The 26,573-nt window shown below is 43.3% G+C and overlaps 2 protein-coding genes and 1 long non-coding RNA gene across 3 annotated transcripts in view; 1 reads left to right on the top strand and 2 right to left on the bottom strand.

Moving 5' to 3' along the window:
- The window catches only part of LOC138769860 (uncharacterized), a 41,545-nt gene extending 28,579 nt beyond the window's left edge, over positions 1–12,966 (bottom strand). Inside the window, exon 1 of the mRNA XM_069948570.1 lies at positions 12,950–12,966. The gene's annotated coding sequence lies outside the window, so the exon portion shown is untranslated. The remainder of the gene's footprint in view (positions 1–12,949) is intronic.
- LOC138769862 (urokinase plasminogen activator surface receptor-like) lies at positions 7,649–20,227 on the top strand. The gene is made up of 7 exons (XM_069948576.1): positions 7,649–7,775; positions 12,970–13,089; positions 13,193–13,339; positions 13,493–13,636; positions 17,724–17,870; positions 19,284–19,394; positions 19,498–20,227. Exons 1-7 carry the CDS (start codon positions 7,727–7,729, stop codon positions 19,677–19,679), a joined length of 900 nt encoding a protein of 299 aa, XP_069804677.1. The 5' UTR covers positions 7,649–7,726; the 3' UTR covers positions 19,680–20,227.
- Positions 20,228–24,009: 3,782 nt separating this feature from the next.
- Positions 24,010–26,483, bottom strand: LOC138769863 (uncharacterized). The gene is made up of 3 exons (XR_011359337.1): positions 26,400–26,483; positions 26,148–26,257; positions 24,010–24,246 (listed from the first exon to the last, which is right to left on the bottom strand). It is a non-coding gene; the product is annotated as an uncharacterized lncRNA (long non-coding RNA).
- Between the last annotated feature and the right edge of the window lie 90 nt (positions 26,484–26,573).

Below are 26,573 nucleotides of genomic sequence, written 5' to 3'. Positions count from 1 at the left end.
CGCTGTTGGATCGCGTACTCTCTCAGTCCGGGGAGCATCATTGGGACGCTTGTCTTCACAAGGAGGCCCGGGCCCCCTGCTACACCGGGCCCCATAGCGACCGCCTTCCCTGCCCCCATGGTAGCTACGCCAGTGCACACAGACAATGAACATTTGTCGGACATTGGTGTGGACAATTTTAACAATTTGTTACAGGAAACGCTGGAGGAGCAGCTGAGGTAAAAGACGGTAACCGGTTTGGTGGCGGAAAAGTAGGGCTGGTGTTGCGGGGGGGCCCTACTTTTTTGTGGCGGAAATCACGATCCTTTCAGCCCAGGTTTGCACTTTAGGTTAGGGGCCTCATTGACAGGGACAGTTCTACTATACGGTAGCGCTGCTGCCAATGGGGGAGGGCCGGTCTGGTACGGGCTACCCTCTAGTGATAGGGACTTTAGTTTGTTGGCTGAAGAGTCGTGATTTGCGTCGGGCCTCCCCGTTGGTTGGTTTTGGTTAATAAATGTTTTAATAAAGCGCAGCGTATGCTGCAATTTCCGCCAGAGATGTTTTATCGTGTTTTGTTGGGGTATGCGGGAGTGGGGTTAGCAGGTTCCCCCCTTAAGTGTGACGAGTTGGGGATAAAAGGGGCCTCCCGACGAGGAGCCATAAGGGGGGTCTCTGCGGCCATGACAGCTAGTGGGGGTTCTTATTGGGGTAGTAGCTTGTGCCCAAATTATAATAGTGGTGGTAGGTGGTTGCATGCTAGTCAAGATGGCCCCCGTCAGAGGGTGGGGGAGGGGGGAACAGGCATGGCCTTTGTGTAGAGACAAAGGGGACATTAGTATGCGGAGGGAATACCTGGGGGAGGTAGTGAGCTGAGCTAGGTGTTAAAGGGGGCGGGGTTTAGAGTATAAAAGGACAGGTAGTTTGACCAGGGACACAACACTTTTCAAGATCCCACCTCCCACCCTGTGTTGTTGGATTCATTGTATTTGATGTTATTTATTGTATTTATGGTATTTGTTTGCTGGACCGAATTTACTAGTTGTAAGGCGGAAATCACGATCCTTTCAGCCCAGGTTTGCACTTTAGGTTAGGGGCCTCATTGACAGGGACAGTTCTACTATACGGTAGCGCTGCTGCCAATAGGGGAGGGCCGGTCTGGTACGGGCTACCCTCTAGTGATAGGGACTTTAGTTTGTTGGCTGAAGGGTCGTGATTTGCGTCGGGCCTCCCCGTTGGTTGGTTTTGGTTAATAAATGTTTTAATAAAGCGCAGCGTATGCTGCAATTTCCGCCAGAGATGTTTTATCGTGTTTTGTTGGGGTATGCGGGAGTGGGGTTAGCAGGTTCCCCCCTTATGGCTCTTCTGGCCTCAGTGGAGCAGGAACCTGAAGAGTAACCGCCAAGTGATCCAGAGGAAGGCGAAGAATAACCTCGAAGATCATCAGTGCTGATGTTCAGGTTCGTACAGGCCAACCCCCGAATCGAGCACGACATCTGCACCTCTACAACCCAGTCCCGATAAATCAGGGGTGGAAAACAGAGACACTCTAAGGTGGCTCACCATTGCAGCCTGTGACTGGCAGAGTGCGTATTTCCTGAAAGTGGTACCTTAGTTAAAGTGTAACTTTGATTAAGAGCATTTTGGTTTAAGAGCTCCCTGTACTGGATGGGAGGCAGAGCAGGGAGGGGCATGGCCTGCACAGGGTGGTTTACAGCTCTGTACTCTGACCCAGGAAGTCTCCCTCTCCTTCCAAATCATAGCAGATCCACTTCAGGCTGGGGCTTGCATCAGGGGACAGGACTGTGGAGGTAATCTCCCCATAGCTGTAACCCCTCTCTCCCCGGACAGAGAGTGCTGCATGTATGTGCCCACATCTGCCCTACTCATTCCTTCATGCTCCCTGCAGTCTGTCAGCCCTTGTGTTTCCCATCTTCGCCATTATGAGGATCTGCAGTTCCATCCTGTATCTACAAACTACTGATGTTTTTTCACTATACATTATACTCCACATGCTGATTGCTATATTGTACAGTAACTTATAATATGAGGTATTCAGTTGTTTCTCATTGTTTGTTTCATCTGTTCTACATGTTATTCAGAATAAAAAAAATCATTATTTTTGGGGTGTGGAACCAATTGGCGGCATTTCAGTGATTTCTAATGGGAAGTTTTGCTTTGGTTTAAGAGTGGATTTGGATTACAAGCACTGTCCCGGAAAGAATTATTCTCGTAATTCAAGGCACCACTGTATATCAAAGGAAACATAAAGTAATAGGCAGCAGATGTTGTCAGATCGGTAGTAGCAGGGGATCAGGGCAGGTGAGTATGCTTTGTTATTTTCAAAGCACCGTTTTAACACTGATTTCTTTTTCTACCAGATAAAAACATAAAAGAAAAAAAATTTGAATCATTGCATCATGGAGACTGTGCCAAAGGCTGATTTCCCCCTAGTATCCAGGCCATTTTTGTGTCCATATGATGGCCACAAATCCTGTGATCTGATATCAGGGCATACTGGGAGTTGTAGCTGTACAACAGCTTGAGGCCCATAGGTTGGGAGACATTGTCGTAATGGATAATTCCAATGAGAATCTTTGCTTATCTACCAGCGTTTCCCAGTAAATCCCCTCATACCTCCACACGGCTCAACCTAGAAATATTTCATTCATATCTTTTAATTCATAGCTCTGAAAAATCCTCCTATTATGTAATTTAACACCATTCAGACAAGCGAATTGCTTTCCATAGCCAGCCAGTTTTATTTAAAATGAATCCTATTCCCGTACAATTGCATTCATATTTCCATGGCGTAAAGTACAATATAGCCGCGACATTATCATTCTGAAATACTGGCGTCGGGATCGCTGATGTTTATGAACGATTACGCTGCACTTGTAGGTTGCTGCGCATACATCACCCGTATCATAGGAATCGCAGTAACCTTTTGGAGCAGCCAATAAATAAATATCACATTGTATTTGTGGGAGAATTCCGCTCGTGTTTGCTTTTATTTAGTTTATTTTCTTTTTTATTTCTTTGTGGATTTGTTCAGGTCGGCCGGCTTATTGTTATTTATTCAGCTTGATCTTTGTGGCGTGCGCGAGCTTTATATCTCTGAAGATGTACGGTAAATGGTTGATTCTAGACTTTGCTGTTTTCTAACACGAGAAAATGAGAAGCTCTTAATAATGTGTCATCTGTACATGTTAATAGGATTAGGTTTTCTCAGTAACGGAAGTAGAAGAAATAAGACCACTTAAAGGGGTTTTCCAGGACCTTTTTTTATGTAGGCCATCAGTATGTGATCGGTGAAGTCCAATACCTGGCATCCTTGTCAAAAAGATATTTTCTAGAGCCTCGGCTACTGCATATACAACCCACAGGGTCAGAAGTATACAGCGCTGTACACTGTGTAATGGCCGTGCTGAGGTACTGCAGCTCATCTCATACACATAATTGGAGGGGGTGTTAAGCGATGGTCTCCACCAATCATGAATATATGATTCATTTAAAATTACTTTCAGGAAGTCATTTTACCATAAACAATGATAAGATACTGATTAGATATGCCATGTCTAAAAAATTATTGTTCATCACCTGTACATCTCCCCATGTAGGAAGAATGACTGTAGAAAAAGGCTGCAAAAATGATCCAGTGGACATTTCTTCAGCCCCCCGGAATGGTGGTCGAGCCTTGTAACAGGCTCTGTAAACTGTGCTAACCTATGTGATCGGTGCTCATTTACAGCAAGTGTCAGGTCACGTAATAGGGCCCTGATGGGAAGGCTAATTGGTAAATGACTTTCTGAGTCCCTCATCTATACCTAGAACAATGGGCTTGCAGGAAATGTTAAAATCTGTAGGCTAAAATTGCAATACAACAGCTGGTCAGGAGTGGCGCTGCTTGAGTTAGAAAATCAGTAAGGTGCAAGAGTTTGGACACCACTAGTCAGACATCAATGGCATATCTAAAGGCGTATGTACTCACACCGCCCCTAGCCATGTATTGGCTAGAGGCAGTCCGGGGGAAGGTGTAGGGTGGCTCTGAATGTGGCTGGGACGGCGGGAAGAGTCACAAGGCTTGGAGGGGTTTGGTCGGCCCAGGGGGCCCTGCTTTCCCTCCAAGGACAGATTCATGTTTTTAATTGAACATTTATTTGAAGGGAAACTACCTTCAATAGGTGGTAGTAAGGAGCAATCTTTTTTCTATTGTGAAGGGGAGCTACTTTGCCACATTTTTAACATGGAGCATTAAATGGCTTATAAGACTTCATACATCAGATTAAAGAAACACACTACCCTCTAAATCCCATATGCCACTGGCTAGTAATTCATTGGTTACTAGGAGTTGTCCTGTATTAATAACTTCGATTATACAGTATATAAATCCACACTCAAATAAATCCCCGGGAGGTAATACAATCGAACATATAAATACAAGTTAAAAGACCTAAAAGACAGCAGGGTTTAAGGTGTAACCTATCTAGATGGGAATATACAGTGATCCTATACATACATCCAATCATGTACCTTTATTATTACTTTTCCAATAAATATAATAAATTTTCATGGGTAAGAGTTTCGGCTGGGATCTCCCCTCCGCCTGGGTTATCTGTATGTGCCAAGTACAGGGTGTTGTGCAGTGACTCATGTGACATTGTGGGATGACACTTTTCATTGCCCAATCTAAAATTACAGCAAAGGTTAAGTACAGGTGCACTGTATGTGTACGTGTATACCTATGCTTTAGCAATAGTATAGATATACAGAGGTAAAGAAAATGCCTTTTAGGCAACTGCCTATAAAAGGACAAATAAGACAATGGTGGCCAACCTGAATTTGGGGGGGGGGGGCATGTGTAACCTCTTCTAATGTGCAACCATTGCAAACATACAGAGTATATAAAAAGTAAGAGAAAAATATATAAAAAGAAAAAATTTTAAACAATAGGGGAAATTTATCAAGGACTTTGTGCCTATTTTTAGGTAAACAATTGGATTTTTTACCCATTTTTGGTCTAAGTTCTATTTATGAAAAAATATTCGACGGGCGAATATTTTTTAGATGGAATATGCTTGCGCAATGTTTACTTTTTTTGCGGATTTTTCTGCGACTTTTTACTTGGATGCAATCACTATGGCAGTGTTGCACTTAAATAAATCAGTCACAAGATATTGGAACAAAATATACACCAATCCTCATTAGAAGAGTCCCACAAATTAGACCCCTTAAGGCCCTGTTACACAAAGTGATTATCGGCCGATATTGGCAGTTACGGACGATAATTGTCTCGTGTAATAGAGGACAACGATAAGCCCACATGCATGATGTTGGCTTATCGTGGTCTTTCAACATGTTGAAAGCTCAACAATCTGCCGTTGCTCCGTGTGATAGGAGCGGTGGCAGCACACTGCCGCCATCTTCTACTGGCTGCTCAGACAATCTAGCGATCACCGGGGCAGTCCCTGCAGCTCCCCGCGGCTGCCCTGGCTCATACCTGCTCAGTGCCAACACGTGTAACAGTGCCGGCAGCGATCAGGAAATGAAGAGCAAGCAAGCGCTGCTTCTCTAAATCACCCCATGTAATAGTAAATAGGGGCTTTTGTAAATGACCCCAAAAACAATGACACCAACACCAGACTTTTCCTGCCTTCAATTTCTGGAAACTGAAGTATCTGACAGTTTCCATTGTTACCCATATTAGTACTCATGGGGCCGTTTTGTCTGTCATGTGACCACCAAAATCATCCTCCCCCTTGCATTCAATCCCAGTAAAAGCACCTTCCTCTCCATCCTACTGTACAGATACCCGTGTAATCTACTGTATATTTTTATTTGTCTTCTCTGTGTCCATCATCATGATCAAGTTGCTAAATTTTTCTTCAACTTCTAGGACATGAGATTTTTAAAAAACATACGGAATGTAGCAACCATGTTAGCTGGCTGTTAGTTGAAATCTTTGTCACCTGGTCACCCAGATAATCCACCTTTCTTAGTTTGTCAGCCAGGCACAATGAAGACAGTATAACTAAAAAGTATAGTATAGTCAAAACGTGACAGACATGACAATAGACAGACCCTATTAGGAATTAATTAGACACACTATTCATCTTTTGGGCTGGCATTATACTTTCTGTTTGGACATGGAGAGAAAAGAGCGCTGCACCTCACACCTATGGCTGACACTAATGCCTCTCGGCTACACTTAAAAACCAATGCCAGGATTTTGGTAAATAATTTGATCAAAGTTCAAACCATATTGCCTCATGTACCACTTGCAGGTCCCCTGGTTCACATGAGACCCTACACTAATTTAACACTGTGTCGGTCAGTGACCGCTAACCCCGCAAAGTAAGAGCAAGCAGGAAAGGGAGGCCATAGAATGGCCTTGCAACTCCAATGTCACAGGACCAAACCCCAAGGGCCCCCTAAAATCCAGCAGGCACCGCCAGCGGAGAAAGCTACCACCAAGCAACACAAGTGTGGACATGGTCTTGCTACTCACCATTGCTCCTGCAGGTAGAATGGGAAAGATAGGTGGTACTTGCCATATGTACACAGGTGCTTCCTGCTAATTGGGGTCACATTGGTCTTACTGAAGGAGTGTTAGCACTCAGAAAAGGGACAAGTAAAATACGGACATAGAGAGAAAGGAGCACTGCACCTCACACCTATGGCTGACACTAATGCCTCTCGGCTACATTTAAAAACCAAATGAAAAAGTTCCAGCAGCACTTCTCCTGAAGGTGGTAGAGGGTGCCAGCAGATTCAGGTCAGAGACCACTGACCAAACGTAGATAAATGTAGTGAAGTCCACAGCACTCCAGAAGTATGCCAAAATCGTGAGGTGATTTATTTAAAAGAACATGTGAAAATAACAGCAAGCACAAGCGCGACGTTTCGGTGGCTGCCTGCCACCATTTTCAAGCGTCATTTAAAAACCAACGTCAGGATGTTGGTATATAATTTGATCACACCATATTGCCTCATGTATTACATGAGTTCCTACACTAACTCAACACTGTGTCGGTCAGCGACCGCAAACCCCGCAAAGCGAGCGCAAGCAGGGAAGGAAGGCCATAGAATGGCCCTGCGAAAACACTGTCACAGGACCAAACCCCAAGGACCCCCCAAAACCCAGCAGGTGCCGCCGGTAGAGGACCAAAGGTAAGTAGGCTTTCCATATCATCCACATTGGTCATTGCTGCTGTTGTTGACTGGAACTCTTTGGTCCTACCCTAGTTAGTGAGTACACAGGACCACCCTAAATCTATACAAAACATGTACACATCCCCTTTTAGTCACACTGTAATAAGATCTAATAGGTTATATGTGAATCATACCTAAAGAAATAGACCCTAGTGACAAGTGATTGCTTCCAAAGCCTTTTCCAAATGGGGTCATCTTCTACTAATGGACTCCGGCATACTCAAAATAAACTTTAGGATATCTTTGTGTGGAAGAGACATTGTCTCGGCAGCTCTATTATGTCCTGATGAATTACATAATGGTTAGTCACACTATAGACATCAGTTATGGCCATGATGTAGTTAATCCCCTCCAGCTAACATCAGGCCTTGACTTGCAGGTATCACTAGCACAAAACCATCGCCCTGGCTTTCACCCCTCCCTGGTCCTCCCATGTAGAGAGCAGTAGGACCTGTTTATATACTGCACCATTCGTGGGATTGAGTCGTCTTGCAGTCACATCTTATCCCAGACCTAGAGCACAAAAAAAACCATTATGAAGCTATTACTGAAGTCCGGCCTCTACAGCGCCCTCCTGTGTCTGGGTAAGTGCTGACTGACGTCTGTAATGACAGAGTGTAATTCCGTAAGTGGTTTAAAATGGAAAAATTATGTCAGGATGTTGAGTTTTGTGAAATCCCTCTCAGTAATAATGTGTAATTAATATAATGCAGATTTCCAGCATATTCTAATTGTAAAGAAGATGGATTAAGTAGATCAGCGTTGTGTTGTTTCGCAGTAATTGACGGCAATCTGTGGAGGGCAGGGATAAGCAGGCAATTTACTGAGAAATGTCTCACTGAGGCTATCTAGTACGTGGTCCCATATTGCTGTGATGGCAGTGCCCGCCTTCATTTGATAAGCGCCAACTTGTCACTTTGCGTGTTAAATTTCTCAAAATGTTCCAAATTTTCGCCAGAACAATGAATTCAGATTATTTATAATAGATAGAGTCATAAAAGCCATGACGATGTCACCCAAAAGCCCAATAACCAGAACACAAGGCAGGAAGATACTGCAGAGTACCCAGAAGTCAATATGGACTTGATGGAACTCATGGGTGATACAGTCATTGGGCCAGATGGCATCCTGTGGTCCTTCTACCACATAGAAAGCACCAATGCAATGAATGGCACGTAATGATTGGGGGACTCAACAATATGATACAGTTAGGGGTGCTTGGGCCCACCAGACAAGATGATTCTGAGGGTCATGAACATGTGCTCGTCCCCTATTAGTCACACAATATACTTTGCCTGTTATCTTTGCACTTACAGGACATATCTACAATAAGATCTAGGTGGTTATTAATGAATCGTCCCATAAGACATAAGACATAGACCCTAGTCACCTCCACATGGCATTGTCTTCTTCTACATGTTTAGGGCCCATGTTTGTGTCATGGCCCACCGGAGGATTTTTTGGTCCAACTCTGCAGATGGAAAACTACCATTGCTGTATTCATATGCAACACACAACAAAACCTATGGACTTTGTTGGTGCTGTTTATGTAAAAATGCATTGTAGACCATAAGCGTTGATAACAATATTTTTAGGGCTACACAGTGATGTGACAATAGGTAGTACATACTGTAGGTTGTAGTTTTGATATCAGAGGGTGCACATTAGTGGCACCTAATGGGCGAGAGTAGAAAGGCCTGTTTCCTCTTTTGCTTCTAGCTGCACTTACTTGGCTTGATGTATTATATAGTAAAGCCCTGTGCATAAGGTCTGTATTATAATTATCTCAGGGTAATGAATGGTTTGTATATTATAAAGAAGACAAGGTGGGAGGTTTACTGTGCACTATAACTATGGTACAAGGATATTTACTGTGCACCATAACTGTGGTATAAGAATATTTACTATGCACTATTGTAGAATTGCTGTGTTTTAAGTGCAGGGTTTATTTGCTGTATTAAACCCATGTTATGGTTTTATGTCATGATGACGGGATTATTTTAAGAGACAATTGTATCCTTTAAATATACAGTGAATCCCTAGAAAACTGGGTTTGCCACCAAAAGATTTACAGCTACAAATATGACTACAAGCAAAACTTTGCTTTGAAGATGTGATAATATTGCTGTATTGGAAAAATCATATTTGTACAAGAATATAACTCATCTAATACTGCCCTATGTGTGCAAAATATACCTAATATAATACTGCTCCTATGTACATGAATATAACTGCTATAATACTGCCTCCTATATACAAGAATACAACTACCGTAATACTGCCTCCTATATACAAGAATATATCAACTATAATACTGCCTCCTATATACAAGAATATATCTACTATAATACTGCTCCTATATACAAGAATATAACTGCTATAATACTTCCCCCTATATACAAGAATATATCTACTATAAGGCTATGTTCACACTACGTAAAAGTACGGCTGTTGTTGCCATCGGCAACAATGGCCGTACTTAATGCAGTGGGGAACATTGCCTCTTGTTCTATGGGATCCCAGCCAGAGCGTACACAGCGTCTGCAGCAGAAAGACCTGTCAGTTCACACAATGAAGCAAGCGGCTCCGGCCGCTTGCTTCATTGTGCGCTATGGGGAGTTCTGATGCGGGCGCGCGCTGATGCACCTGCATCAGAACACTACGGTCATAAAGATCATCGGGCCGGTACTGCAGTACCAGCCGGGATGATCTTGGCAAAGACCGGCCGGGTCACGAAATGGCGGGTCCGATACGATGTGTGAAAATAGCCCAATACTGCCCCTATGAATAATGGTGCGTTTACACAGACAGATTTATCTGACAGATCTTTGAAGCCCAAACCAGGAACAGACTATAAACAGGGATCAGGTCATAAAGGAAAGACTGGGATCTATCCTCTTTTCAAATCCATTCCTGGCTTTGGCTTCCAAAATCTGTCAGATAAATCTGTCTGTGTAAACACAGCATAAGAATATAACTACTATAATACGGACATGGAGAGAAGGAGCTGCTGCACCTCACACCTATGGCTGACACTAATGCCTCTCTGCTACACTTAAAAACCAACGCCAGGATGTTGGTATATAATTTGATTAAACCATATTGCCTCATATACCACGTGCAGATCCCCTGGCTCACAAGAGTCCCTACACTACATCAGCACTGTGTCGGTCAGTGACCGCTAACCCCGCAAAGCGATCGCAGGCAGGGACGGGAGGCCATAGAATGTCCCTGCAACCCCCCTGTCACAGGACCAAACCCCAAGGGCCCCCCCAAACCCAGCAGGCGCCACCGACGTAGAAACCAGCCACCAAGCAACACAAGTGTGAACAAGATCGTACCACTCACCACTGCACTGGAGGTAGAATGGGAGAAATAGGAGGTACTTACCATGTGTGCACAGATGCTTCCTGCTAATTGGGGTCATCATGGGTCTTACAAGGAGGTGTGCTAGCCACTCAGAAAGGGCATAGCGCCTTCACCGACACCGGCACCTGCGGGGTTTGTGGGGGCCCTTGAGGTTTGGTCCTGTGATATTGGGGTTGCAGGGCCATTCTATGGCCTCCCTTCCCTGCTTGTGCTTGCTTTGCGGAGTTGGCGTTTGCTGACCGGCGCAGTGTCGTTTAGTGTTCTGTGTATCAGAGACCTGCATGTGGTACATGAGGCAATATGGTTTGATCAAAATATATACTAACTTCTGATGTTTGTTTTTAATGTAGCTGAACAAGCTTTCATATTAACCATGGGTGCGATGTGCAGCCATTTCTGTCCTCTAGGCTTGTGCAAAACTACTATAATACTGCTCCTATGTACAATTATATAACCACTTTTTGGCTTGTGCATATTTTATGTATTCTGTCCCTTTTTTCATTGTGGCTAGCACTCGTGCTTTGTAAGACCCATGTGATCCAAATTAGCAGGAAGCACCTGTGTACATAAGGGGAGGATCTCCTAGTATTCTCCCATTCTACCTGCAGAGGAATGGAGTTGCTTGGCGTCTACTTTTTCCGCCGGTGGCGCCTGTGGGGTTTGGGGGGGCCTTTTAGGGTCTGGTCCTGTGACAATGGGGTTGCAGGGCCATTCCGTGGCCCCCCTTCTCTGCTTGCGCACGTTTTGCGGGGATTGTGGTCGCTGACCGGCACAGTGATGTTTTTTGGTTAGGGACTCAGAAGACCTGCACGTGGTACATGAGGCAATATGGTTTGGCCAAATTATATACTAACTTCTGATGTTGGTTTTAAATGTAGCTGAATAAGCTTTCGTGTCAGCCATGGGTGCGATGTGCAGCCATTTCTGTCTTTTTGGCTTGTGCATATAACAACTGTAATACTGCTCATATACACAAGAATATAATTACTATAATACTGTCCCATATGTACAAGAATATAACTACTATAATACACGAACTGGAGAGAATGGAACGGCTGCACATCCCATCTATGGCTGATACTAATGCCGCTAGGCCTATATTAAAAATCAACACCAGAGTGTCTGTATATGAATTGATCAAGCCATATTGCCCCGTGTACCACCGCGCAGGTCCTCTGGTCCACACGGGTCCCTACGCTAACTCCACACCGTGTCGGCCAGCGACCGCCAACCCCGCAAAGCGTGCACATGCAGGGAAGGGAGGCCATGGAACGGCCCTGCAACCCCAATGTCACAGGACCAGACCCAAAAAGCCCCACCAAAACCCAGCCAGCACCACCGGCGGGGAAGGCTGCCCCCAAACGACACAAGTATGGATATGGTATTACACTTACGATTACTGCTCTCACAGAATGGGGAAGACATAAGGTATTGACTGTGCACGCCTGCGGGGGTGGTGGTCGCTGACTGGCACAGTGTGGACTTAGTGTAGGGACCCATGTGTATCAGATACCTGCATGCAGTACATGGGGCAGTGTGGCTTGATCAATTCACATACAGAATTCTGATGTTTTTTATGCAGCCGAGAGGCACTAGTATCAGCCATAGGTGTGAGGTGCAGCACTCTTTTTCTTCCCTGAACCATATTTTGTTTCTCTTTTTTCTCCGTGTTTTGCACTCCTCCTGGTAAGACCCACATGACCGCAATTAGCAGGAGACACCTGAGTGCTCATGGTTTTAATCCCTCCTGTCTGTCCCATTCTATCTTTGATAGCTATGGTGAGTGCAATACCTTATCCAGACTTGTGCTGTTTGGGGGCAGCTTCCTCCGCCGGTGGTGCTGGCTGGGTTTTGGTGTGGCATTTTTGGGTCTGGTCCTGTGGCATGGGGGTTGCAGGGCCGTTCCATGGCCTCCCTTCCCTGACTGTGCACGCCTGCGGGGGTGGTGGTCGCTGACTGGCACAGTGTGGACTTAGTGTAGGGACCCATGTGTATCAGATACCTGCACGCGGTACATGGGGCAGTGTGGCTTGATCAATTCACATACAGAATTCTGATGTTTTTTATGCAGCCGAGAGGTACTAGTATCAGCCATAGGTGTGAGGTGCAGCACTCTTTTTCTTCCCTGAACCATAACTACTATAATACTGCTCAGATATACAAGAATATAACTACTATAATACTGCTCCCATGTAAAAGATTATAACTACTATAATACTACCCCAATGTACAAGAATATAACTACTATAATACTGCTCCTATGTACAATTATATAACTACTGTAATACTACTCCTATGGACATGAATATAACTATTATAATGCTGCCTTCTATTTGTAACTACAATAATACTGCCCCCTATGTGTGAATACAACTAACTATCGTCTTACCTTTGTTTCTTTGCATTCAGCTGTTGGCCTCCAGTGCTTCACCTTCAGGGGTCTGCCGGATCATGCATCTGAAGAGCAGAAGGTGGAGACATGTGACAGTACCAAAGCGTACTGCAGCTCTTCATTCATCACATACACCGGTGAGTAGATGTTTTATCTATCAGCATCGGACCACAGTGTTCGGCGGGTGGATGGGCTGCATGTATCATGTGAAGAGTTGTAACAACCTATTACTATTCCCAGGTTTGCTGCATGGGGGTGTCCTAGTTAAGGAATGTTCCTTTGGAGAAACCTGCAACCAAACCAGCACAGGTTCCCTGAAACACATCCATACCAGCCAGAGCATTCTCTGTTGTGACAGTGACCTCTGTAACCAAGACTTAGTACCAGGTGAGTAGATCTTCTATAGAACATGAAGTCAACCAACAGGTTCATGTCCATGCCTCAAGAAGGATCTGTTAACCACCCAACTGGTCCCATTCATTCAGAGATTATATTAGTCCTTATGACCAGACTTACTACAGTTTACCATCTCATTTTCAGAACTTGGAGAGGATTACCGTACCGAGTGCTTGGCATGCCAAGGACCACCTTTAACGTGTGCTGGGAACAATCATCCAAGCATGAGATGTGGACCTTCTCAAAAGTCTTGTATTGAGGTGTCTATTACTACCGCAGTAACTCAAGGTAGGTTCTAGTAGGGCAAGATGGGATTTTAGGTGATACAGAGAGTACTACAACCTTCTGAAATGGGTTTTAGGGGTACAAATTCTGTTAGAGTATGCTAACTCCATTGGAGTCTCCATTTTAGGTGCAATATTCAAACATGCGTGTATGTGAGTGAGCGTGTGTGTGTGCAGGGAGATGGTGCTTGGGAACCCCTATCAAAGTCCGCATACTCTTCCATCAAGACATGACACCACTTTAACCACTGCAAATGTTGGACAAGTATAACGTTAGACTCTACAAAGAATTGCAATTATGAGACGTCTAGCACTGATGAGATGTCCTGCATTCAGAGGTGGTCAAAACTGAACAAACCCTTTAAGAGTACTAAACTAAGCATTAACAGAGATATCCCTGGGCGAAGGTCACGTTGGTGCACTTCACTCCCTGGCTGGCCGCACTCTGTCTAGATACACTGGACAGGTTCATCTTTGACTCTATCCCAGTGTATTTGTTGGTAGAGCTGAGTCATATATGTGAAGGATTCTCCATCTCTTGTGTTTGACTTGTGCTTTGTGGTGGGGATATTATTACACTGTGTTGAGTGATCTTTTATGTATTTCGGATCCGCCCCCTCTTGTTTTGTGGCTGTCACAATAAAACATCTTCCTCTTTTGTAGCCTAACTTGTTTATTTCAACCTGTTGTCTTGAGAAAGATTTACCTGCAGCTCAGTAAATATCAATAGGAGGATGAAAAGGAGTCTTCTCTCTCTGTCTTCTTTCTGAAAAATTTAACCATTTCATGGCTTCACCTGACTTATTTAAAGGCGTTTTCCAGCCTATGTGACTTATCGCCTATCCACAGGGCTGTTCACAGAGTTCCTCGTTTCCCACCACAGTAGAGCATCATAGGAGACTTGGGCCCCTGTTCTTGAGATTTCGGGGGTCCCACCAATTATATAAGCCAGGATCAGGCACATCCCCTATCTTGTGGATAGGAGAGAAGTGCTATGGGCTGGAATACCCCTTTAATGTCTTGATTTCTGCAGTTTATTCCTAACACAAGAATCACTTTCCAGGAATGTGTCACATAGTCTTAGATTTTATGTCATAGAAACACGTTACATCGAAGTAGGAGACCACCTGGTCCATCTAGTCTGCCCTTATAATATTTCCTTTCTTATTATCTTTGGATAGATAACTGTTTATGCCAGGCAGGTTTACATTCACTTACTGTGTATTTACCTACCACATTTGCTAGGTGTTCATTACAAGTATCTACTACTCTTTCAGTAAAATAATATTTTCTCAGGCTGCTTCTGATCTTTCCCCCAAATAACCTCTCACTGTGTCTTCTTATTTTTGTATTCAGTTTATTTATTGAAAACCTTTTCTTCTCTAGGGGAGGGTGCAGCACCATTTTCCTTTTACTAAAGTACACCCCCTTTCCCCCATCATTCAGCTAGGGAACTGAAGCAGACTAATTTAAAGGGAAACTTTCAGCTAGAAAAGATTTCTTAAATTGCTTACATTGCTATATAGCTGACAGTTTCCCATTAAATGAATAGGGGCAGCTACAGGTCCCAGCACAAGTTGGTGGCTAGGACTACTGCTGTGGGGGCTATGGTGCAGAACTAGGTTGTGTGAAGTTTTTAAAAAGTTTATGCTTATTTTCCAAAAACAGGGCCACTCTAGCCCACAGAATGTATATGCTATTACAGTTCAGGTCTTATGACATAGTGCTTAGCTGCAATGCTAGTCCCTGTATAAGATAACAATATAGTGGCAAACAGTGCCCCTATAATAACTGCAGCCAAAGTGCCACATATAAGAGGAAGCTCCATCACAGTCACAGAGCACTCATAACACTTATAGACACAAATCCAGTAGCCCCATAATGGTGCCAGCTACAGTCCACATTATAGTGCCACAGTGCTACCATAACCATTGTAGCCACTATGCTCCCAAAACAGTAGCCCCTTGGTATTGCCATCAGTTCCCCATAACAATGTCCGCTATGATACACCCATCATTGTGCCAGTCGCTATGCTCCCATAACAGTGCCTACCATAGTGACTACGATAGTGCTTCATACCAGGGTCAGTTACAGTTTCTCCATAACAAGGACAAAAGTCATGCTGCCCCAAAGTGAAGGCTACAATTCCTCATAATAGAACCAGCCATAGTGTCACCATAACACCACCAGCCACATACCCACGTAACCACGTGCCAGTCACAGTTTCTCCATAACTGAGCTAGTCACAGTGTACTATATCAGAGCCAACTACAATGCCCCCAAACAGTGCTACCTAGACAACCTAGCACAGTGCTAAACGCAACCTTCAAATGGTACTTTTCCATGCAGAGTCGGGACGTCTCAATAACAAGCGGGACATATGGGGATTGTCCAGGGACAGCATTCAAAAATCAGGACTGTCTTACTGAATCTGGGATGGTTGGAACAGTGTTACACTGCGCAAGTACCCAACAAAACTGGTCCTCATAACTTCTCCTGTTTCAGGCACCCCTGTGTGTATATGACTATAAAGGAATGCAAGGTCTATCATTGCCCAAATGCAAACCAAAATGACACTCTTTAGGTCTCTGTTGGGTAATGGAGCTGCATGTATATGTTTAATGTGCTGGAAGTAGACACAGTGTGAACAGAGATCACAACTATGTAACATAGAATGTGTAGAAGACTGTTTGAAATCCTCCAATACTCACAATTAGAGATAAAGGAGTACAGCTCGATCGAGTGTAGGTATTCAACCGAATAGTACACTATTAAAAAACCAAGATTGTAAAAATTAGATTCCCCTCCCACCTACCCTGGCACTTCTTTTTTCAAACCAATAATTATGCGAGGGGGGGGGGGGCAGGCACTAGGAGCACACAGGAAGTGAAAAAAAAAAGTATCTACATTCATTGGCTGGCTAAACCATGTGACCTTCAGAGTACAAGAATAGTGGTTTTCAGATTCGTTTTCAGATGCTGCTTGGAGCTAGACAGGGAGTCAGTGTGTGTAGAGACAGTCAGAAATTAGGTGATTTTAGGCAGGAGGGGCCCCAAAAAGCCCTTGTTAGGGCTAAAATTATAAATAGCAGAGATTTATCACACATATACACAGCTCTTAAACACGCATATATACAGCTATTTTGTGTTCTGTGCATAACATTAACCATTGGAACGCCTGTTGCCTGAAGGCATTTCTAAAAAATCATATATATTGGGTATACGGCTGTATACTGAGAGTGTTTGGAGTGTATAGTTGAAAGGGTGTGATAGTGGCATAATGCTGCGACTTGGGCGTGTTAGATGCACCCGGGCATGCTTCCCCAGTTGCATTCCAGAGGTCTTTGCATTATTTTTTGAGGTGTCCTGGTGAACTCTGAAACCTAAATATTACCACTTGGAGATCACCAAGTCACAAACATTTTTCCCATAGACTTTAATGGGATTCAATATTTAATCGAATAGTCAAGCAACTTTTAAATATTTCACTACTCGCTCATCTCTAATCACAATATACGTACACTCTAAGCCATAGAGGTCAATGGGACGCCATGTAGAGAGCTGGCTGCAGCCGCGCACAGGCCTCCCTGGTACGTTATGCTCCCTAGCAGTCTAAATTACTCTTAATAACACACTCCGTCTTGTCTAGAGTACCAGTGCATTAGTCCTGACAGATTAAGATAGGCTTAAGAGTTGTATAATCCCCTTTAATAACCTATTGCCATTTAGGCAAAAGGAAAAATAATGTGATGGCGATGAAAAAAGCGAAGGGAAATAGTGGCCCGTGCACAGATTTGACAGATACATCTTGACGTCCAGGAATTGAGTGGTCCTAATTCACTCTCCTTGTAAATGCTGCCCTTGACGTGTTGATTTTTCATATTAACATCCCATTGTCAATATGTAGACTTTATAATGAGAGAGCGCCCCCTGCTGGTCACAGCCCATAGCTTCAAGGCCATGTATATAAGAGTATCAGCAATAAATGCAATAATAACATTGTGTGTACATCTTGTTGTTTGTCATTTCTGTTGTGACATGTAATCATCAGATTATTTATATTGTTATCCATCTTCTTTCTCTCTTCGGCAGACATCATGCACACCATGATAAAAAGCTGCAGTAACACCTCCACATGTCCTGCACTCTCTGCATTCAGCAATGGGCAGAAACCGCTATCATATGCCTCCAGTCATCACTGCTGTAATGGGAGCCAGTGCAACAAGGGGCACTTTACAGGTAAGGCATGCTCTTTATAGCCATAGATTACAACTAGGGATGGTCCGAACCGAGTTCGAACGAACGTACGAACCCGAACTCTCTGCAATGATACCCGCTGTCTGCCCTCTCCGTGGAGGGCAGCCATAGGCTGTATCCCAGTTTTCCAGACGGTCAGACAGCGGGAATCTGACAGCAGGAATCTGATGCCGAGCATTTGGGTTCATACGAACCCGGACCTCGGCAGTTTCGGACCATCCCTAATTACAACATAATAACATGGACCAATCCCATGTTACTAAGCTATTCTGTCCCACAAATAAAATACTGAAAAAAAGCAGACCAAACATACAAGGAGACTACATTTGACATATTAAAGCTACGACCATGCTGTTGGCACTGTGTGGTATACATCAGAAGGATATGCAAAGCAGCCCTTTTAGAGATGGCTTTCCCTTCGAGTCAGTGTCTGATTTAAATAAGAAGCCTTAAGACATGACTGGGAATGTAAGCCAAGAATACAGAAAAGGATACTGGCTGGCTGCATAGAGGCTTTTTATTGTGGGACCAGTGAAATAATGTTTCTACAACATGGGTATCATAAAGCTGTCTGGAGTCATATAGGTCAATTATGATCCACTGGGAATTCTATGAAGAAAGGATATGCAATGCAGCTGTCTGATGTCACCTCTTGGAAGTAGCTTTCTTACTGGAAAGTTCCCAGTCATGTGAAAGTGTCACTGTCATTTTATTTTTTTGCAGTCCAGGTAATTTTAAGAAACTTTGTAATTGGGTTTATTAGGCAAATGTGCCATTATCTGCATTCAAAAAGCCTTTCCCCAGGCCCTCCTCCCTCCTCTGTCTCATTCACTGCTCATTATCAGGAAATCTCAACTCTTTTACATCAGGCGAGCCCTGTGTAACCTATGGAGAGGGGAGGAGGGAGGAGGGAGGAGAGAGATTAGTCGGCAGCAGAGAGCAGAGAACAAAGGATTACACAGTGGGAGCTGCATGAAAGCCGTATTCAGAGGTCAGAGAGGTCAGTGCTGACTGTCAGAATAGATAGCCAGTGATGTAGCTGTAAATTAACTCTTTGTTGTCCTGTTTTGGTGCCTCATCTCCCTCCACCCCTCCCCTCTCTATAGACAATCATGAAGACAGGGGGGAGAACTTCAAACTGCTTTTTCATGATAAAAATGCCTTTTTCGGCTAATAAAACCAATGACAAAGTTTCTTAAAATCACCTGTACTATTGATTTCTGCAAAAAAAATGTAAACGACAGTGACACTTTAAGGCTTATTAGACACTGAATAAATGTTGAACATGTTACTGACTATGTATGAACATGTTGTTTGAGTCACATCAGGAACTAAAACATTACATTGGGGTAAGCGAGATCTAAAAACACATATTCTTCTATCTTTCCCTCTCAGATGAGGATCCTGGAGAAGAGAATGGGATGGAGTGTTACAGCCGATCATCTCCTGAAGAGTCTGGCACCATGCGGTGCAGGGGGCAGATGACCAAGTGTATGGATCTGATAGGTGGGCACCCCCCCCCCCACTCATCATGGCTTCTGCTATACATCAGATCTCCTCTAATCCTAAATTGTATATTTATTTCTGATCATATATACCCTCTCCCCAGGTTCTTCTCCAGATGATGTGGTGATGAGCGGGTGTGCCACTGAAGCCTTCTGTCAGGGCCTGTATCCCCAATTCAACATCCCGGGCTGGAAGAGCACCCTGTGCTGCGATAGATTGCGCTGCAACCACGGCCATGGCAGAAATGAAGTAAAAGAAGAAACTAAACATGATTCTGACAAATAAAAAAACCTGAAATGCTAAAATATAGCAGACCTTTCAGTTGTAGATAGTCCTCTCACCTTATGCTGCAGGAATAGGAAAGGCAATATGATGTTTCACTAAGTTCACCTATAGATATTTATTTCCCACAAAAATGCTGAGAAAAACCTTCATTTATAATAGTTGTCTAAACATAGCGTGATCTGCTGATACTTTTAGAGGGGGGGGACATGCGCCATACATTTTCCCTGCAGTTCCCTTCAAATAAATGGGTAATACATGGGTGCAAGAGTAGGAACCACTCTTTGTTAGCAGCCATTGCAACTGCTACGGGGCCGTCGCATCAGGGGGCCCGGTGGCTCACTCCTGCAATGCACTAAACACCCAATCCGTCATCGTACCAAATGCCTGGGATCTAAGATCTCACAGTATTATTAACACCCATCAGTCTAGAACCAGCCTAGTCTACAACTTGGTCTGTTCCCTGATCAAAGGTTAGTAAATGAGAATCAAGGAGGAATTACAGCATTGACCTTATTCAGCAAAATAAACCACTTTGTTTTATTTAATAATTAAGTTTATTGTTATATATTTTGCATTAAAAAAAAACAGAATGACCGCCATATCATGCTGTACTCTGCTTGCAATATGCAGATTAAGGCTGGCTTCACACTACGTATGTTTCAGTCAGTATTGTGGTCCTCATATTGCAACCAAATACAGAAAGACTCTGTTCACACAATGTTGAAATTAAGTGGATGGCCGCCATTAAATGGCAAATATTTGCTGTTATTTTAAAACAACGGCCGTTATATTGAAATAATGGCAGTTATTTACTGTTATATGGCGGCCATCCACTCAATTTCAACATTGTGTGAACAGATCCTTTCTGTGTTTTTAATCCACTCCTGGTTTTGGTTGCAATATGAGGACCACAATACTGACTGAAATATACGTAGTGTGAACCCAGCCTTAGGGAAAGCTGCACCATTTCATATTCACAGGCATCTGGGAAGCTGAGACTATTAGAGCTAGTTGTTGATGTATTACTTGCTTTTACCACTAGATGATGCTCTACTTCACCTTTACTATGCTGACCCTTTCATGTGTTGATTAGAGATGTCTGGCTGTTACATTGTCTCACCACTAGATGGTGCTGCTACAGAGTGCCAACCTGGCCCCTGTAAAACATTTCACTTCACCCATTCGCAATAAATCTGCCAGAATTCTGAATTATGATTCTACTCATGACAAGTCACTCCCTTGATTTCTGGAACATTCCGGCATATAAATTCTAACCGTCATAGGCGTCCTAAATCTCTAAGGCATCCAATATCTCTACCTTCTACATCAGATTCCTGTCAACCATATAGGCCACAGGTTGTGATTATTCAGCATTATGCGTAACTCTGGTTCTGGGCTAGAAGATTGCTAAAATAACAAATCCATAATATATTAATATGACAATACGAAGTATTACACAGTTTTCATTAAATATGAATGTGATAGCTGGGTCCTCCACAGTGAGAGACACTCTTTTCAGTCACTCTACTCTGGCTACTAGTTGAAGGCGCTTCAACTAGTGGCAACCATTGTTTGTTTAAGTATGATGAGCTCCTACATCATTGAGGAGGTGAGCATGTCACAAGTCACTCAGCACAAGTATCTTAAAGGACATGACCTTGATGTTGATGTTGTCTCTTCTCTCCTCATTCCTGACGTTGTGCCGGTGACACTCCCTTACAGTCTTTACATTCCAGGGCAGGTATACGTCTCTATCTCGGTCAGTACATTAGTTTCCTGGTCTATATATATATATATATATATATATATATATATATATATATATATAAAATGAGACCTTCTGAGATCTTATGTAATGCAAAAAAAAAAAAAAAATTACAGAGTTATTTCTGTCTATATTTCCTGCTTAAAATTTTCAAATAGCCGAATACCTCGAAGATGTTGTGTGCGTCCTTGAAGAACAGAACATCTTGCTGCTGATGAGATAACACAAATCTGGTCAGATAAAGAAACCAATTAAGACTGTATCACTTTCAATGAATCTCCGCGTGTACACCGAGGGGATCAGCCGTACTGTCCATTATTAAAGATACAGGGAGGGCTCTTTTATAATAGAAAATTCTCCTGCCAAATTCTAGGCAGCTATACATATGCTTTCTCCTAATCCCTCCAAATACATGAACATTCGGCTTAGCTGAGCATGCTTGTGTTATAAATAGAGAAAGGGTAAGCCACTGCAAGTCTCCTTGGGTGTTAGTTAAACTCTCTGAGAACTAAAGGATGAGGCCGTTCAAATCCAACATGGCAGATGCTACTCTCTCCCAACATCATCTGTTAGGGGTGAATCTGGAGGCCCCATACACTCTAAACAGTCAGCCATTCCCACAAAAATTAACTTTGCTCCAATGTGTATGGAGGCCTTAAAGGGAACCAATCAGCATGATCGTGATTGATATAGCTCCCAGTTTGATCAAATAGAGCTCCTACACAGCACCCCTACCATATATACAGTGTCTTCAGGAGTATCTGCATATTGAGAAAAAATGGCTTTTATACAGGCACAAGACAGGGAGAGAGGCAGGAACTAGTCATCTGGGCGGAGACCAGGCTGTATTTAGTCACAGCTCTCTGCCTGTTTTTGTGGGATGATTGACAAGCAGTGAGACTACTAATGGGTCTGATTGAATCTTAGTAGAGATGAGCGAACCTGGAGCATGCTCGAGTCCATCCGAACCCGAACTTTCGGCATTTGATTAGCGGTGGCTGCTGAAGTTGGATAAAGCCCTAAGGCTATGTGGAAAACATGGATATAGTCATTGGCTGTATCCATGTTTTCCACACAACCTTAGAGCTTTATCCAAGTTCAGCAGCCCCCGCTAATCAAATGCCGATCGTTTCGGTTCGGATGGACTCGGATGAACCCGAACCCGGTTCGATCATCTCTAGATCTTAGTGTACCTGTCATTTCAGACAACTTTTGACCCCTTCGATAATTAGAACTGGTGAGGAGTGTGCGTCCCAGCACTGCTGTTTCCTATTGTATCGCATTCACTGTAGGCAAATGTTTTCTGAAATGACACTTAAATTTTATGGCTATTTTCACACCCCGTTGAAATAAAGTGAAAAAGCGGCCATCATTTATTATCGAATAAAAAAATAAAAAAACAGTGTGTAAACATAGCCTAAGCCTGGACATTATAAAAGACAGGGCGGGACTGGCATCTGGCAACATAAATAATCTTTTACATTATGGGAGCTCCTAATAAATAACAGAATAGTACATTATAGCAACATTCAGAGCAGACACTGAAGCTAAGCTATTGTCCAGTATACCAAGTCACTGGGTTATGGTTGTTTATTATATCAAGTCACTGGGTGCTGGGTGTGCATTATAGGAAGTCATAGTGAACACAATGTCCATCTTAATAACTCACTGTCTTAACAACTTAATGTTCACTGCTGTCCTGAGAGAAAACTGATATTACGCCGCTGATCCACCAACATCCACTACTGTCCATGGCAGAAATTGACTTTCTTCCTTCCGTTTTGATCATCACTGCTGAGACCTGTTGTAATCAAGTTGCAGAGAGAGCGTGGCAGCAGTGCCATCCACTTCCCGGTCGTATCTCCATAATGGCTTATGCTGACCATGTCTAAGAGACAACATGGTCGGAAAGAGTGAGCGGCCGGGGAGTGGATGGCTATATCTCGTAATCGCAGCGGGTCTCAGCAGTGATGACTTGTCAAAAGTTATTTAAGTAAAAGGTTAAGGCTTAGAGCCCTAGAGAAGTAGTTTCTCCCCTATTCGCCCAGTTGATTTTGAACAAGGTCACTAATCCTCCATAGCAAATTGTGGACAAAGGCAAAAAAATTTAATTGTTATTCTCTCCTAACCAAAAGCTCAAATGCTATTGTTGATGTCTACATTCCTTTTATGTGTGATATTTTATGTTTTAACTCAACTGATCAAGTTGAGTTAAAACAAGTTTTTTTAAAGGAAAGTTTTCTTTTACTTTTGCACTTTTTCCTATAGTAATTTAATAATGCTGCTGTGATCTCCGTCTGTGCTACAAGTCTTTCTGTACTTGTACTTTGTTGATGTATCTTTTTTCTATAGTGTGTTTTTTACGCCTTCAATAAAAATGATTTAAGAAGAAAAGATATGGAGCGGAACATTCCACAATATTCTGCCTGAAAACACCATAGACATCCCTTAACCCCTGAACAAATCACATTGAAATTGGAAAATTCATTTTTTTTTTCTTATACATTTGGAATCTACGTCTCAGGTAAATCTAGCTGACGCATTTCTCGGGTGCCTTACCTGCGTTAACCTCTTGGCGGGATAACAAATGTTAGTCTAAGGACCAGTAACACTTCTCCTGCCTTGTGTTCTAGTAGTCATAGCTTTTTTGTTCCACCAGTTTAGCGTCTTTTTTGTTTGTCTGTTGCATCTTTTATGAGGAGCTAAATGGCCAGGTCATGTCTTCTTATCTTTTCTTGAAAGAAAAACAAACAAAAAACCCTTCCTTTCCTCCATGTGACACCGTGGGACCAAGTATGCTTCCTGATTGATAAGGAGGATGATAAAACGAACATAATACGTTTTTACCTCTTTTGGACTCGAAAGTATATAGAAAACATTAAAAAACCTATGCTTATCTCTCCATGGTCCCCTGGTGTCCTCTTACAGGTCTTGGGGTCCCCCCACCTCCACTTCCAGTCTCACCAATAACAGCCTGCTCAGCCAATCGCTGACTGAGATGGGACAACGCTGTGGCCAGTGATTCTGCCAGTCTCAGAGGTGGAGGCGGGATCATTCAGCCAGGGACCCGTAGACCCATTGGAGGACACTGGAGGAGCATGAACAGGTAAGCATAACGTCATATGTGCAACAGTATATAAAAACTTTTCCCTCACCAGATAACCCCTTTAGACGGGAACAATCAGCAGGTTAAACAAATCTAAATTGCTGAAAGCTCCCTAGTGGGCATAGGGTGCTGAGGATTAAGGTATGTCTCTTTCCTTTTTTCTTAGTGCCGTTCCTGTGCTGTTAGTTGTGCCCGGTAAGCCGTTAGGAGCACTGGGGGCATAACTACTGACCCTCCAAGCACTGATCCGGCCTACTAGGGAACTATCAGCAGGTTAGATTTGTCTAACCTGCTGATAGTTCCCCTTTAAGGGGAGAGTTACAAGCAAATTCACCTTTTCCTTCAGCCTGCGCAAGCTAAGTCTAAATCTCAGCTAGAATCACAATCCTGGAGACATTGGGGGAGATTTATCAAACATGGTGTAAAGTAAAACTGGCCCAGTTGCCCCCAGCAACCAATCAGATTCCACCTTTCATTTTTTCAAAGAGTCTGTGAGGAATGAAAGGTGGAATCTGATTGGTTGCTAGGGGCAACTGAGCCAGTTTCACTTTACACCATGTTTGATAAATCTCCCCCAATGGCTCTAGTTAGATTTTAGCCTGTGCTATAACATTTCACAGCAGATCCACCTGCGTACACATTGCTTACCCAAAACTGTATGATCTAGATAAATAATCACAATTTGGGCTAGTGGGGGTTTATACATAAGATCCTAAGATCCTAGATCAGCTCTTAGATCGGCACTCTATTACACAGCCTATTATACAGCTTCCTGTATTGCTCTACTAGGCATTGCTCCCACCTAGTCAAAATCCTGTCCCATGCTGATGAGGGGCAACACCCCAAAACAGCTATCTGTGGATGGATACCTGGCCTTGGTTTTCCCCTTGTCAATACATTGACTTATAGGACCACTTAATATGGTGGTTTTGGTGGTTTCCCTACAGGAGCCACCCCGTGGCTGGGTCCTTCCCGGAGGGATAACTATTCTGTGTTTCAAGACTCTTAAATGAGGCTCCACGGGCTCTCATTTTTGCATATTCATATTGTACAGCTTGACCATTGTGTGGTCAGGGCTGCATAAACAATGATTAAATTGTTAGTGCACCCTTTTACTTTATTCAGATATTGGCCACACATGACTAGAGAAGAGCGAACCTTCAGCACACTGAGGTTCGTCTGAACACTAGCATGCAGCATTTAGATACCTGTGGATGAAGAAGTTGGATGCAGCCCTAAGGCTGTCTGAAAAATATAGATACAACCATAGGCCATAGGCAGTATCCATGTTTTCTCAAACTCCTTCAGCCACCAGTAATCAAATGCTGCACGACTGGGTGCAGACTAAGCTGAGCTTGCTAAAGCTTGGCTCATCTCTAGCTATGACTTTCCTCCTGCATAAGACACATGCGATATATAAGTTCTTGTTAACAACAAGAAGTGTTGTGTGATAATAGAGCAGCTCACCAGGGGAGCTCAACGAAATATGTTGGGATAATAATAGTTGAGGGACACTAGGGAGGTAATATTTGGGGGGGCTGAGATTTGTATAGGAAGATGAATTCACAATTTTGCTTTCAATTATTTCTCAATCTACCTGTTTCCTGGTGGAGAGGCCGCACGCAGGAACCAACCTGAAACCTCATCCAGTAATTATCTTGTTTTGATACGTTTTGCGGGATGTCGCCAGGATGAGAGTGAGATTTCCTAAAACAATAATAAATTTTTAATGAAAAACCTTCCCGTCAGCCCAGGATCTTCACAGCCTGAGAGCGGCAGGAACCACTCCAGAGTAAATTGTTCCATGGTAATTAATCTGTTAGAAATAAAAGAGAATTTCTAGATCTACCCAGGGATGCGCGGAGACTTCTCTCAGGCCGACGTCCTCAAAAGGTTTTTCTTTATTAAGAAAACAACTTCAAGGTCCGGCGTCATTTTAACAAAACAAAAAAAAAATGTTTATGCCGAGAAATACAGAGAAATATGCAAACAGGTAAATAAGGCTTAAGATAATTTTTCACAC

Source organism: Dendropsophus ebraccatus, chromosome 12 (genome assembly GCF_027789765.1).
Source record: "Dendropsophus ebraccatus isolate aDenEbr1 chromosome 12, aDenEbr1.pat, whole genome shotgun sequence".
Taxonomy (NCBI): domain Eukaryota; kingdom Metazoa; phylum Chordata; class Amphibia; order Anura; family Hylidae; genus Dendropsophus; species Dendropsophus ebraccatus.
The sequence above is the reverse complement of the archived record's forward strand: the minus strand, read 5'-3'. Positions and strand labels throughout refer to the sequence as shown.

Bases quoted from the DNA above. Each gene is read 5' to 3' on its own strand.
- LOC138769862 (XM_069948576.1), top strand. From the start codon at position 7,727: ATGAAGCTATTACTGAAGTCCGGCCTCTACAGCGCCCTCCTGTGTCTG. The intron at 13,090-13,192 runs GTGAGTAGATGT...TACTATTCCCAG, and splicing joins TTCATTCATCACATACACCG to GTTTGCTGCATGGGGGTGTC. The intron at 13,340-13,492 runs GTGAGTAGATCT...TCTCATTTTCAG, and splicing joins TAACCAAGACTTAGTACCAG to AACTTGGAGAGGATTACCGT.